The sequence below is a fragment of the Pinus tabuliformis genome, chromosome J (genome assembly GCF_031772625.1).
Source record: "Pinus tabuliformis cultivar Carrire ecotype Pingquan chromosome J, CPIR1, whole genome shotgun sequence".
In the NCBI taxonomy this organism is placed as follows: Eukaryota; Viridiplantae; Streptophyta; class Pinopsida; order Pinales; family Pinaceae; genus Pinus; species Pinus tabuliformis.
This window is the reverse complement of record NC_142295.1, coordinates 1268378171-1268393170: the sequence shown is the minus strand read 5'-3', so window position 1 is coordinate 1268393170 and position 15000 is coordinate 1268378171. Positions and strand designations below refer to the sequence as shown.

The 15000-nt window shown below is 36.3% G+C and overlaps 1 protein-coding gene across 1 annotated transcript in view; it reads left to right on the top strand.

Annotated features, from left to right (window-relative positions):
* Positions 1-14560, top strand: part of LOC149231881 (cytochrome B561, amino-terminal protein) — a 67136-nt gene extending 52576 nt beyond the window's left edge. The window contains exon 7 of the mRNA XM_089379307.1: positions 14156-14560. Coding sequence (XP_089235433.1) covers positions 14156-14305 — 150 coding nt within the window. The 3' untranslated portion in view covers positions 14306-14560. The remainder of the gene's footprint in view (positions 1-14155) is intronic.
* The last annotated feature ends 440 nt before the right edge of the window (positions 14561-15000 follow it).

Sequence of the window (15000 nt, the reverse complement as noted above, 5' to 3'; positions counted from 1 at the left end):
AAATCATGGGTTAGACTTTAGTTCATGCGTAGTGTTGGAGGATGAATTATGTGGAACCTTCTTCAATTTGACTATAAGATCAAGTGGCAGTTACGAGTTTAGTTCAGGACAAGTTGGGACTTCGGTGATTGATTGAAGAAAGAACGAGTTATGACTCTAGTGATGATTGGAGAGAGAATTAGTTTGACTAAGTTAACATGTCAATCACAATTCGAGTTCTAAATTTGTACTCACCTAATTTAGCTTGGATCGAATCTATAAAGGAAGGACGAAGGCACACATATAATTCATTTTTGGGTGTACAAGTTTGTGTGAGATCATCTTGCTTGTGGGTGTGTATCTTGGAGGAGCTAGTGCGTAGTATGGAGGAGGATTTCTTGTGCTAAAGAATCAGGTAGATTTGCGCTAATAAATAGGAGGAAAATCTGCCCTAGGAAATAGGGCCACTATTGTGCTAGGAAATAGGAGGCCTAGTGCGCTAAGAAATAGGGCCAGGATCTACACAAGGAAGTAGGAGCAGGGGATCAGGTATTTGTAGGGTGAGTTGAAACTATTTCAACAAGAGAATAAATGTGTTCTCAATGTGAAAGATTGCCTTGTAAGAGATTCAATTGCTCAAGCTCTATCAATATAATACCACAACAAAGACGCAGGGTTTTCGAGTTGGATTTTCTGAGAAATCAAGTGTGCCAATATGTGTGATTGCGTTTTTATCTTTGTATTTATATTCCGTTGCATATCAGTTAATAAACTCCGTATCTCGGTGAAAGTAAATTTGGTTTCAGTATTGGTTGACTTGTTTTCACTTATTCACTAAGTAGTGGCGAGTTTTATGGAAATATGGAAATTTAACATTCTTGGAGGGAAAACTTGTACATATTTCATCCATTATTTTGCAATAGTTTGTAGATAGTGTGGATTATATTGTTCTGACCTATTTCCTCTAGAAGATTTTTGACAAAACAACCACAAATTTCGAGGAAGTAAGAGGCATTGTAAGGATGCACTTTATCATCTCCATTGTGGACATAGTGTTGACTAGAAATGAGAACTATAGAGAATGGTCTAGAAAAATCAGATACACCCGCTGTGAAGGAGAAGGTGACAATGCCCCTACAAGCCCACATCAGACAAAGAACTAGCCATCTGGGAGAACAAGGAGAACAAGGCCTATGTCTTAATTGCTGCTTCTGTAAGTGAAGAGGTGAGTTTTCATATTATTCCAATGACAAATGCTTATGATGCATTGAAGAAGTTAAAATATTTATATGTCTCACACTTAGATGATGATTAAGCTTTCCAACCTTGGAGTTGAAGGACGATGATCCCTTGGCCCTAGCCTTAGAGATTAGAGCTATCATGCATGATCTGAAAGTTACTGGAGTTGAAATGGGCATTCCTCATAGACTTTGTCAAGGCCCTCAATCCTCTACACACTGCTACTATCTTGAATCCTTACATGCTATGCCCAATGCAAGGACATTACTTTTGACACTCTTGTGGAGAAGTTTGTAGAATGGGAGAAAGCCTTTTGGGGGAGTAAGACAACTTCTCAATCACTTGGAGAAGCAGTGTGCCTTGCTCAGAAAGAGAAGACTTAGTCATGCGGTTCTCCTAAAGGAAGAGCTGGTGGAAGAAAGAATCACTAAGGTAGGGGGGTAAACACCATCAAGAAGAAAGGTCTGATCTCTAACACATTTGTTGTAATAGAAATGGATATGATGCATCCACATGTAGAATCCCTTGGGAAAGAATCAGGTCCATTCTATACAGTGAATGTAGTGGAGATCAGACCGACCTTGTTGATGGTGTTTACTCCCTTTGCTTCTGTGATTCTTTCTTCCACGTCCTTTTCTATTGCCTCTTCCTTTAGGAGAATCTCGTGATTGATTTTTCTCTTTCTGTGCAAGGCACACTGCTTCTTTAGGGGATTGAGAAACTGTCTTCCCCTTCCCAAAATCTTTCTCCTATCTTGCAAACTTCTCCACAAAAGTGCTAAAAGCAAGAATGCCAAGAAGACAAAGGTAAAACACCAGATCTAGTTAAAGGTAAAGCTCTTGCATTTGCTCATTACATTGTTTCCCATTGCAATATTGCAGTAATTGAAGATATATTTCATATTTCATTTGCTTCGTAGAAAGATGCATGGCTTCTTGATATAGGTACATACTGCCATCTAACCTTTTGGAAAGACTTCTTTGAAGACCTCAGTGACAATGTAGATGGAGTAGTTTACTTTGCAGACAAGTCAAGTCTCAAGCCATCTGGACTTGGCACCATCAGGCTTAAATTGCTTGGACTTCTTGACTTTCTTCTGCATGATGTACTCTACCTTCTAGAGTTGCGGAGAAACTTGTTGCCCCTTGTTCACATTCGCTAGCAAGGACACTCCATTCATATGCTTGATGGCAAAGTTGCTGCCATATGACCTTTTGAAGACTTCTTTGAAGCAATTTACTCTACAGACAAGTCTCAAGCCATCTAGAGTAAGCACCATCAGGCTTAAACTGCCTGGACTACTTGGCTTTCTTTTGCATGATGTATTCTACCTTCTAGAGTTGCGGAGAAACTTGCTTCCCCTTGTTCACATTCACTAGCAAGGACACTCCATTCATATGTTTGATGGCAAAGTTGAGATAAGAAAAGCACCAAACAACACGATTATCATGAATGTTGAAGCTACAAGGAACATTTGCTCGTGCACAAATCTTTGCATACAATTCTTTTTGCAATGAAAGTGCATTGCTATCCAGTCTTCTATGGCATGCAAGATTTGGACATCTTAATTATGACAGTCTTCATTTATTGAAAATAAATGGTGTTTATAGTTTTCCAACTATTCCAAGAAAACTGAAGTAATGGCTCACCAAAACACTTAAAATGGCTCACCAAAACACTTAAAAGTGGTTCACCCTGATGAGATTGGAAAGATAGGAACTAAAAGTGCCACCAAACAAAATGGAGGTGATATAGATGATTATGGTTCTATTGATGATATGGATGTTTCATATGATTGTGAATTGAATTTGTCTATGTCAAGCTAGGAGGTAACTCCATGAATTGAATTGTTTATTAATTAGTCATATCATGAATTTATACACGAGTTGAGAGACTCTTGGGATTCCAATTCCAAGGTCTCTTGGTTTGCTCAAATGCATAACTAACAATATTTACAATATTTATAATAATCCTTTCGGATTAGGTGTCAACATTACCCCCCTTAATCTGAAGGGATGTTGGTGAGTCCAAGCATCATTTTGAATCTTTCGAACTTTTCTCTTCCAAGCGCTTTGGTGAAGATGTTTGCAATTTGCTCATTTGTGGAACAATGGCATAAGTGGATTGTCTTGGCCTCAACATGATGTTGAATCAAATGGTATTTTATATTGATGTGCTTTGTTCGATCATGGAAATTTGGGTTCTTGACCAACTTTATTGCAGAAGTGTTGTTAATCAAAAGAAGAGTTGAATGTTCTTGTTTCTCCTGCAAATCTTCTAGAATTTTCTTGAGCCACACAATTTCTTTTGTTGCTTCAACTGTTGCCACATATTCTGCCTCAGTTATGGAATCTGTTGGAACTAACTGTTTGCCTGACCTCCAGGAGACCACTCTTGATCCAAGACTCATAACATACCTTGAAGTAGATACCCTAGTTTCTTTATCTCTGTCGAAGTCTGAATTAGAGTATCCAATCAAGCTGAAGTCACCCACATGTGTATACTTAAGTCCAAAGTCTTGAGTTCCCTTAAGTACTTTAGAAATCTTTTTGCAGCAGACCAATGACCCTCACAAAGCTTTTGCATAAACCCGGAGAGGATTCCAACAACAAATGAAATGTTTGGTCTGGTAGTAGTCAGGTAGTTGAGACTTTCTACGAGCTGTCTATACTTTGTTGCATCCTCAAATTCTTTTCCTTCAGTGGATGTGAGCTTTATTTCTGTTCCATTGGAGTAGTCAAATGATTACACTCATCCATGCCAAACCTGTTCAATAGATCTCCAATGTACTTCTTCTGAGAGAGGAATATAAACTTTGAATGTTGAGTTACTTCAATACCAAGATAGTAGTGAACATATCCCAAATACGTCATTTCAAAACCTTTTCTCAATTCCTTCTTTATGGATGCAATGTAGCTTTCATTGAAGATATACAATCGTTTTGCCAACTTTCTTGAAAAACAAAGTTGCATCATCAAGATCATAATGTTTGAAGTTGAGTTTCAGAAGATGCTCTGTTAACTTCTCGTATCAGGCTTGCTTGAGGCCATACAAGGGTTTTACAAGCTTGCATACTTTAAGTTCGTGACCCTTCACAACAAATCCTTCTTGTTGGGACATAAAATCACTCTTTCAGATCTCCATTCAAGAAAACAATTTTTACATCCATTTGATGGACTTTCCAACCGTTCTGTGCTGCAAAGGCAAAGAGTGTCTGGGTGGTCCAGTTTGCTGTGGGGGCAAAAGTCTCCTCATAGTCGACCCCTTCCTTCTGTGCAAAACCTTTTGCCACAAGCCTGACTTTGTGCTTGTCAATTGAGCTATCTGCTTTATACTTGTTCTTGAAGCCCACTCGTAGCCTATTGGTTTGGTTCCCAATGGAGGATCAATCCACTGCCATTCTTTCTCTAAGCATCATATTCTCTCTGGATCGCTTCTTTCCATTCATCATGAGAAGCGACTTCTTTGAAGGAAGTTGGTTCGAAATCTGTAGACAAATTCAATTCACTATCATAAGAAACATCCATATCAACCAGTGAATCGAGATTGTCTACATCACCTCCATTATGTCTGGTTGAGCTTCTTGTTGTCTTTCCAACCTCATTAGGACGAACACTTTCAAGTGTCTTTGTCAACCATTTTGGAGGACCTTTCTGAGATGGCCTAGGCTGCTCAGTTGACTGAGTTGGGGCTGAATCAAGATTTAGTCTCCCAATTTTGTCAATCACATCACTCAAAGTGTCATCAGTGGTTGGAGCTTCATGCGGGGGAGAGAGTGCTTCAGAAGAAAATTCCACAAATTGATCCAATATAGGAATCCCCCCTTCAAGATGTGGAATTTCATTATCAAATTCTTGAAAAGATTTTGCATGTCCGAATCTATCCAAGCGATCAAGCTAATGCTCAACAACATTGTCAGTCTTGGAAGATTCAAGAAAGATCACATCTTTAGAATATTATAAACTGATGCTCAACAACATTGCCAGTCTTGGAAGATTCAAGAAAGATCACATCTCTAGATATTATAAACTTCTTGTTCACTTCATCATAGAGACGATATGCTTTGGAGGTATTTGAGTACCCCAAGAAGATACACTTGCGACTCCTTGCACCAAGTTTGTTTCTCTGGTCCTTCTTGGGTATCAAGGCATAATAGGTGGTACCAAAAACTTTGAGATGTTTTATCGAAGGAATGTGGCCATACACATTTCATAGGGAGTCTTGTCTTTGATAGCATTAGATGGACACCCATTCTTTATATACATAGCATGTAGAACTGCATCAGTCAGTTTAACATTCTTGAAAAGCATCATGGAACGTACCATATTTAAGATTGTCCTGTTTATTTTTTTAGCTACTTCGTTCTGTTGGGGATTATGAGGCATGGTTGTTTGATGTTTGATCCCATGTTGGCGAAGATAGTTTTCAAATTCATTTGAAGTGTATTCTTTTCCATTATTAGTACAAATAGATTCAATATGAGATTGTGCATCATTTTCAATCCATGCATGAAATTTCTTGAATGTTTCAAAAGCTTCAGATTTGTTCTTCAATAAATAAACCCAACACATTTTGGTGTAGTCATCAATAAATGTCATCATATATTTATTACCATTGTAGAAGGAACAAGCATTGGGCCACATAAATCAGAATGAATGAGTTCACGTTTTCTTTGTGCTCTAGAACGAGAATTATGAAAAGACTATTCGTTTTGCTTTCCTAAGATACAAGCATCACATTGCTTAAGTTTCCTAGGAATAGTAGGCAAACTAGTAACACCATTTTTCTCTTCAACAAACGAAGGTTGTCATAGTTCAAGTGTCTAAAGCTAGCATGCCATAAAAGACTTGATAGAAACATACCTTCATCATAGTGAGCACTGTATGAAAAGTTATGTGCACCAGCAGAGTTTCCTTGCAGCTTCAGAAGTCTTTCTTCTTCTATCCCAATCACGGCAAGTGAGTGATCTAATGCATTTTTGACCTCGACCTTGCCATCAAATATGTGAATGGAGTGTGCTTGCTGGTGGATGTGGACCAAAGACAACAAGTTTCTCCTCAACGTCAGTAGGTATAAAACATCATGTAGAAGAATGTCTAGAAGTCCAGGCAGTTTGAGCCTGATGGTGCCAATCCTTGATGGCTTGAGTTTTGACTTGTTTACAAAGTATACTGCTCCATCAACATTGTCAGTGGATTCCTCAAATAAATCTCTTCTGAAAGTCATGTGGCAAGTTGCTCTTGAATCAAGCAACCAATCATCTTTCTGTGAAGCAAGTGAAGCATTGAATAAGTTTTCAATTACTCTAATGTTGCAATGTGCGACAACATAATGAGCGGACTCAGGTGCTTTACCTTTCCCTTTCTCAGGTGTTTTACCTTTTCCTTCATTTTTTTCTTGCTCAATATGGTTCCAAGGCAACTTACAAGTGGAAGCATCATGTCCATCCTTATTGCATGGTATACAATGTAGATCAAACTTTTCTCCTTGGAATTATCTGCCCCCTTTCATCTAAAATTCCTCCTTCCTCTTCCTCTTTCTCTTTGGCTACCTCTTCCTTTAAAAGAATCTTGTGCATGATTCTTCTCCTTTTGTGCAAGACACACAACTTCTTCAATAGACTGAGGAGTTGTTTTATTCCCAAAAACCTTCTCTCTTTTAGCAAAATTCTTCTCAAGGGAGTCTAAGGTATTCTCTTTAAGGTACCACTTGCTTGTAATGACTCAAGAAAATGTGAATAGGTTAGATATAGTGCCTTGACATAAGCTATGAGAGGAATATCTATTTCAACACCAATGGCTTTTATGTCATGCATAATGGATCTTACTTCTGATGCTAAGGCAAAAGGGTCATCATTTTTCAACTCAAGGTTGAACAACTTCAAGTTTAGAGTGTGATTCATGCAATTCCTTCAACTTCTCTAAGTCTTCAAAGGCATTTGAAAATGGAGAAATATGTCGACTCACCTCTTCATTTACTAACGTTGCAATCTGGGCATAGGCCTTGCTGTTCTTGTTTTCCCAAATGACAAGCTCCTTATTTGAAGTAGGCTTCTCGAGTGCATTGTCTCGTTCTCCTTCACAAACCCCTTTCCACAACTCATTGAAAATGAGGGTGGGTTTTATCTTCCGAAGTTCTCCACCAGACATAATATACCACTATACCAAATATTAATCATCACCATATATTAAGCCATATCATATAATGCACTTCATAATATAAACATCACCATATATGCCTTTACATGCCTTTTAAAACAAACCCTCATATGCACTCTCATATTACATATACCCCCATAAGAATTCAATGTATCATGTATCATAAATCATGCCTTTTCAAAACTTATTATATGTCATCTCATGCACTTATGAGTGTGGATAACCATATGAACCTCACGACCTTCATAAAAAGTTTATTCAACACATGCCATAAAAGAAACTTCAACGCATGTATGGACTCTGACCTTTTCAATGCAACATAAAACTTCAACTCTTTTTGTTTTAACATAACACTATACGTACGACCAAAATGACCAACGATAAAAGCATTCAGCATAAGATGTCATACCAAATTCAACGCTCCATTGCATAGACAATTACACTATTCAACCATATGATCCATCACAACACATTCACTTCCCAATATATATCAGAGCTGCAGCGCAGTATTCACAACGTTCATTCATCAACGCACAATTTTCAATCAAATCCACAATCCAACAAACACACAGACTCACTCCATCTCTAGCAATAGTGTCCAATTCCACGGTAGTGCAAATCAACGTTCGATTAAACACAACACCAAGAGTCACGGTTTGCAAGGCTTCGCATGCAACATCAAAACGGTCCAATACTTCAACACATTCTTTAACGCAGAATAAGAGTGAAATGATCGACTATGGTGTTTCAATGCAACTTCACTGCAAAGAGCAGAGAAAATGTGTAGGTTTGAGACAGATAATCGACAGAGCAATCAATCTACAATGCAGGGAATCAAAGACAATTTTTTTGTGAAGGGAGAGATGAGTTACAAGGAGCATAAAACTAGAAATAGAGGCTGGCTCTGGTACGATGTTATGCCAGGGGGTAACTCCACGAATTGAATTGTTTATTACATTAGCCATATCATGAATTTATACTTGGGTGGAGACACTGTTGGGATTCCAATTCCAAGGTCTCTTGGTTTGCTCAAATGCGTAACTGACAATATTTACAATAATCCTTTCGGATTAGCTGTCAATAGTCTACTAATTTTGAACCAACTTTATTTTAAGAAACTGCTTCTCATGATGAATGGAAAGAAGCAATGTAGGAGTATGATGTTCTCATAAAAATATGGAACATGGACATTGGTGGACCCTCCATTTGGAGCTGAACGAATTGGCTACAAGTGGGTCTACATAAGTAGAAATTAGATGGCTCACTTGACAAGCACAGAGCAAGGGTTGTGGCAAAAGAGTTTGCATAGAAAGAAGGTCTTGATTATGAAAAGACCTTTGCCCCCACAACAAAATAGGCCACCATCCATATTTTCTTTGCATTGACAGCTCAAAATGGATGGTAAGTCCATCAGATGGATGTGGAGATTGCTTTCTTGAATGGAGACTTGAAAAATTGACTGAGCATCTTTCAAAATTAAATTCCAAACACTACAATCTAGATGATGCAATTCTATTTGTCAAGAAAAGTTGCAAAATTGTTGTTTATCTTGTGGTATATGTAGATGATCTGTTGATAACAAGGAATAATGAAAACTATATTGCATCATAAAGGAAGAGTCGAAGAAAGGATTTGAGGTGACAAATTTGGGACACCATTACCACTTGGGCATTGAAGTGACCCAACATCCAAGTTATATATTCCCCTATCAAAAGAAGTACATTGGATAATTGTTGAACAAGTTTGGCATGGTTGAATGCAATCCTTTGTCCACTCCAATGGAACAAAATTTGAAGCTCACATAATGCAACTAAAAGTATTGACAACAATTGCTATCAAACCATATCCATATATATATATATATATATTTCATTTGTTGTTGGAATCCTTTCCAGGCTTATGCAAAAGCTTTGTGAACAACTTTGTGAACGACATCGCTTTGTTGCAAAAAGAGTTTTGAAGTACTTAAATAGAACTCAAAACTTTGGACTCAAATATTCACAGGTGGGTGAGTCCAACTTCATTGGATATTTTGATTCAAACTTTGATGGAGATAAGGAAAATGGAGTGTCTAATTCACTCATATGTGGCGGTTGTACAAGCAACAAAGGAGGTTGTGTGGTTCAGGAAAATTCTTAAGGTTTGCAGGAAAAACAATTAAATTCTAAGTAAATTCTACCTAGTGTTGCACGACTCGTACTCGTATAAAACTCGTCATGCTATTGACTCGTCGACTCGTATAAGACTCGGGGACGACCTGTATAAGATTTGTATAAGACTCTGAATGACCTGATAAGACTCGGGATCGACCTGCATAAGACTCGTCAAAATACAAAAAAAAGGTTAAAATATGGTAAATTTTAAGCACAAAAAAGAAATTAATGACAACTCCAATCCTTATAAAAACCACAATATATGCAATAATTCATAACATCATCTCATATCTATAAAAGTACAGCATAACATATTCGATTTTTGTAAGCAAAACATTTAGATACTAAATAAGAAAATGACTCATGATTCCATGATTAAAATAAAAAATGTCAGCAAGTTCAAAATTCAAATACATGTCATAAATGATAAATGATTGTTACTGAATAAGAAAATGACTCATGATTCCATGATTAAAATAAAAAATGTCAACAAGTTCAAAATTCAAATACAAATGTCATAAATTATAAATGATTGTTTGATAACAATCTTTTCAGCATTTAGAATCACTAGCCATCTAAAAACCAGCAAACAAATCAATGTGGAAAGTTTCCAAAATGCTTTTGGAACACTCAAAATTGTTAGTGTACAAAACCCAAAAAACACCATGTGAAATGATAGAATGAGAGATCAATTTCTACACTATGCAACTAAGGAAAAGCCAAGGTAACTTAACTTTTTCATAGCTGATTTTATTGTTGTTAGGACAACAACCAATTTAACCTTCAAATACTAAATTTAGTAATGAAAATGTTCAAAATCAAACCACGAGATATTGAAGAGAATTTTATGTGCAAGAAAAGAAGGAAATATCTTGGAGAAATCTTCAAAGAATTGGAGGTGAAACTTGGTGCAAGGTGGGAATGAGCTTCTTTTGTATTTGAAGATGGGTATTCCAATTGAGGAGGATCCCAAGACTTCAAATTTTGATGCACTTGCTATTCCTTAAGATCTTTGCGAAGAAAAATTATTAGTAGATAGGTGCCCCCTACACATGAAACCTTGAAAATAAGTGAGCCAACCGAGATGAACATATAATTTAGGATTTCAAAGTGTAAGAAAAAGAAATAGATTAATCAAATAACCAAATTTGAAGAGTCTATTCTTACTAAGTGACAACACCCCTTCAAAGGCCTATTACAACAATAATAAAGCATTTTCTTCCTTCGAATTTCCCTTTCCCTCCACCTCATTTCCAGAAAAGAAAAGAAAAAAATAAAAAAATTTGCCTTTTGAGGGTCGACGGGTCTTATAAGGGTCTGATGCGGGTTTTATGGCAAACCTGCGAGTCTTATAAAGGTAGCCGGGTTTAGTAAAATACCCGCCGAGTCCGGGTCTTAAGTGCGGGTTCTATGCGAGTGACCCGGCGTGCTATAGAACCTACCAAGGCCCGCGGTTATTTGCAGGTCTTATACGGGTGATGCTTCATTGATTCTACCCTCCTTTTGATTGACATCTACGATATTATTCCACTTTCAAAGGCCTATTACAACAATAATAAAGCATTTTCTTCCCTCCAATTTCCCTTTCCCTCCACCTCATTTCCAAAAAAGAAAAGAAAAGAAAATTAAATTAAATTAAATTAAAAAATTGCCTTTTGAGGGTCGACGGGTCTTATAAGGGTCTGATGCGGGTCTTATGGCAAACTTGCGGGTCTTTTACGAGTAGCCAGGTTTAATAAAATACTTGCAGAGTCCAGGTCTTAAGCGCAGGTTTTATGCGAGTGACCTGGCTCACTATAGAACTTGCCAAGGCCCACGGTTACTCGCAAGTTTTATACGGGTGGTGCTTCACTGATTCTACCCCCCTTTTTGATTGACATCTACGACATTGTTCCACAAATGAACAAATTGCAGACATCTTCACTAAAGCACTTGGAAGAGAAAAAAATTAAAGATTCAAAATGATGCTTGGATTCACAAACAACCCCTTAGATGAGGGGGGATGTTAGACACCTAATCCTTGAGGATTGGGTGAATGAATTGTAAATATGTAAATAAAATGAAATTTGAACCGTTAGAATCGTAACCTTTGAAGATGAATCCCCTTCAAAGACCTATTACAACAACAATAAATCATTTTCTTCCCTCCAATTTCCCTTTCCCTTCACCTCCTTTCCAAAAAAAAGAAAAATAAAAAAAATTGCCTTTCCCAATTTTTATTTAAAATAAAAGATCCCAAGATCCTAGTTTGGCACCTAATATGTGTGTTATTCTTGATCCCTTCAAAGAGCTATTACAACAATAATAAAGCATTTTCTTCCCTCCAATTTCCCTTTCCCTCCACCTCATTTCCAAAAAAGAACAGAAAAATAAAAAAAATTGCCTTTTGAGGGTCTGATGCGGGTCTTATGGCGAACCCGCGGGTCTTATATGGGTAGCCGCATTTAATAAAATACCCGTCAAGTCCGGGTCTTAAGCACAGGGTCTATGCAAGTGACCCGACTCGCTATAGAACTTGCCAAGACTCGTGGGTCTTATACGGGTGGTGCTTCTTGTACCCCCTTTTTGATTGACATCTACGACATTGTTCCACAAATGAACAAATTGCAGACGTCTTCACTAAAGCACTTGGAAGAGAGAAGTTTTAAAGATTCAAAATGATGCTTGGACTTACAAACAACCCCTTTGATTAAGGGAGGGAGAGGGGGAGGGGGCAGGAGATGTTAGACACCTAATCCTTGGGGGAGGGAGAGGGGGAGGAGGCAAGGGATGTTAGACACCTAATCCTTAAGGATTGGGTGAATGAATTGTAAATAAAATGAAATTTGAATCGTTAGAATAGTAACCGACCTTGGAAGATGAATCCCAAAGGTCACTCTTTGTTATATAATTTTGCTCTCATTAATGCAATGACCTCTAAGTTTTGATTGTGATTCCTTGGCTTGACAATATATATATATATATATATAGAGCAAGTCAAAAAATCTTATCATAACTTTGTTGTCAATCCAAACAGTGGGGACAACCATGACAACCATCACTGATTGCTATCCACAAAATCCACAAATCCAGGCTGACTCATCATTGTTATTCAAGGAAAACCACGTCACTTGGGATTACGTTGGTGGTTTGTAAGGGGGCAAGGTTTAACTCCCACCAGATGCCTATGGGTCTTGGGCCGTTGACATGTTTCTTTATGTACGTGGAAGACAAGCTCTTAGTCAAGCAAAAACAATTTTAGGGCATATATATATATGAAAAATATTTATTGTAAAAATTAAATTTTAATACGCTTATTAATTAAATTTAAATATGAAGATAAATATAATGGTTATCAATATGAATTATTATTTTAATTTATATAATAATGGATCATCATATATATAACTAGAGGAATTGACAATTGGGTTAGTCTCATACTTGTACTAAACACAATTTTAGGGCATACTCCAGTGCAATATATATATACATATATAGATGAAAAATATTTATTGTAAAATTTAAATTTTAATACGCTTATTAATTAAATTTAAATATGAAGATAAATATAATGGTTATCAATATGAATTTTTATTTTATTTTATATAATTATGGATCATTATATATATAACTAGAGGAATTGACAATTGGGTTAGTCTCGTACTTGTACCTATATATATATATATATATATATATATGAAAAATATTTATTATAAAAATTAAATTTTAATATGCTTATTAATTAAATTTAAATATGAAGATAAATATAATGGTTATCAATATGAATTATTATTTTAATTTATATAATTATGGATCATTATATATATAACTAGAGGATTTGACAATTGGGTTAGTCTCGTACTGGTGTGATATGGGGTCGCTATCACTACTTTTGGGGCCTACAACTTGTCCTCTCTGTAGAACCTTGGATCTCTACTTTCCATGATTTCTTATCACTTGATCAGCAATTCAACTACCCCTGGGATGTATAGCTACTATTTATATTATAGATAGTCCACATATCTATATTTATAAATATATAATTTTTAATTATATATTTATTAATTAAATTTATTAAGTTTTTATATGTTCTTAAATAATATGAATCATTTTTGTTTAAATTAATTTCATTGTGAAATGCATATTATGATATTTTTTTGGCATAAATTGTGTTTATAATTTTATTAATAAAAACAAAATTACACTAATAACATATTGAATTGAATGATTTCTTATTTTTATTTTTACTACCTTTTTAATAGAGCTTATATCATGCGTTTTTTAACTTTTTTTTGATCTAATGCATTATTTTAATGACACTACATCTCTTTCATACACTCTACAACATGTCTCCCATCTCTCCCATACTAAGTTGTAGAGCGCTTCTCATCTCTGCCATATTAAGATCTCTCCCATACTATATCTCTGCAATACTAAGATCTCTCCCATACTATACTAGCTGTAGAGCACTTTTCATCTCTCCCATACTAAGCTGTAGAGAACATTAAACTTTTACCCAATCCTTTAACATCAAATTCAACTGTGCATTCCTTGCAGCATTAGATGAACATTATTGTTAGTGGACTCTAATATTCCAGCACACTCTAGCCTTGTGAACTAACATGTTACTACTTGTGTTATAATCAGGGACGGACTGCTCTTTGGGATGCAATTTTACTTTTTTGCCACAGAATCAAGGTGGCTCATGGTCGGATGGTTCGAGGAATTAATCTTGGATCCTCTGCCCTTAATATTCTCTCAGTTTTTGAACCACAGTCTGAAGGCAATGTATCATAGTGCATATCCTTCTATTTTGTTTCAGGAAGCCACTGGTGCATGTGAGCACTTAGTGCTTATATTCTGCATCTGTTAGGCAAGGCACCGACATCAAACTTGTACAAGCTCATCTTTTAGGGTCTTTGCAGGATTTTTTCACGTTTTTCTTTCTTCGATGTAATATTTGAAAATCCTACAAATCTCTGTACTATCTCATTTGTTTGAAGTTGACTTTTATCAGTCTAAAACATGCAATTGCATATTTAGATGGCTCCACGAGTCTAATACAGGGACTTTCTGCCTTTGTAAATGGTTGGACTGATTCAAAACTGAATATTGTATGGGGGCAAGGAAATTTTTCTAAGCACTGGTCTTCCGAGTCTTTTAAAAGTTAACAAATGGACTGATCTGAAACTAAATATCTGATTCAAAACTGAATATTATATTGGGGGCAAGGAAATGTTTCTGAACATTGGTCTTCGAGTAAAAGTTAACAAATGGACTGATCTGAAACTAAATATTTTCCTCAAATGGACTGATCTGAGACTAAATATTTTTTCAAGTTCGTACATATTGTCAATGGTGCAAGAACTTCTATATCGTGAAAGTACTAATTGTGACTGGATGACAACATGTTCAAGGAAATAAAGATATTGGCAGAACTACGATATTAAAGAAATACTAATTGGAATTGGGCTACGAGTTTATGTAAAGAG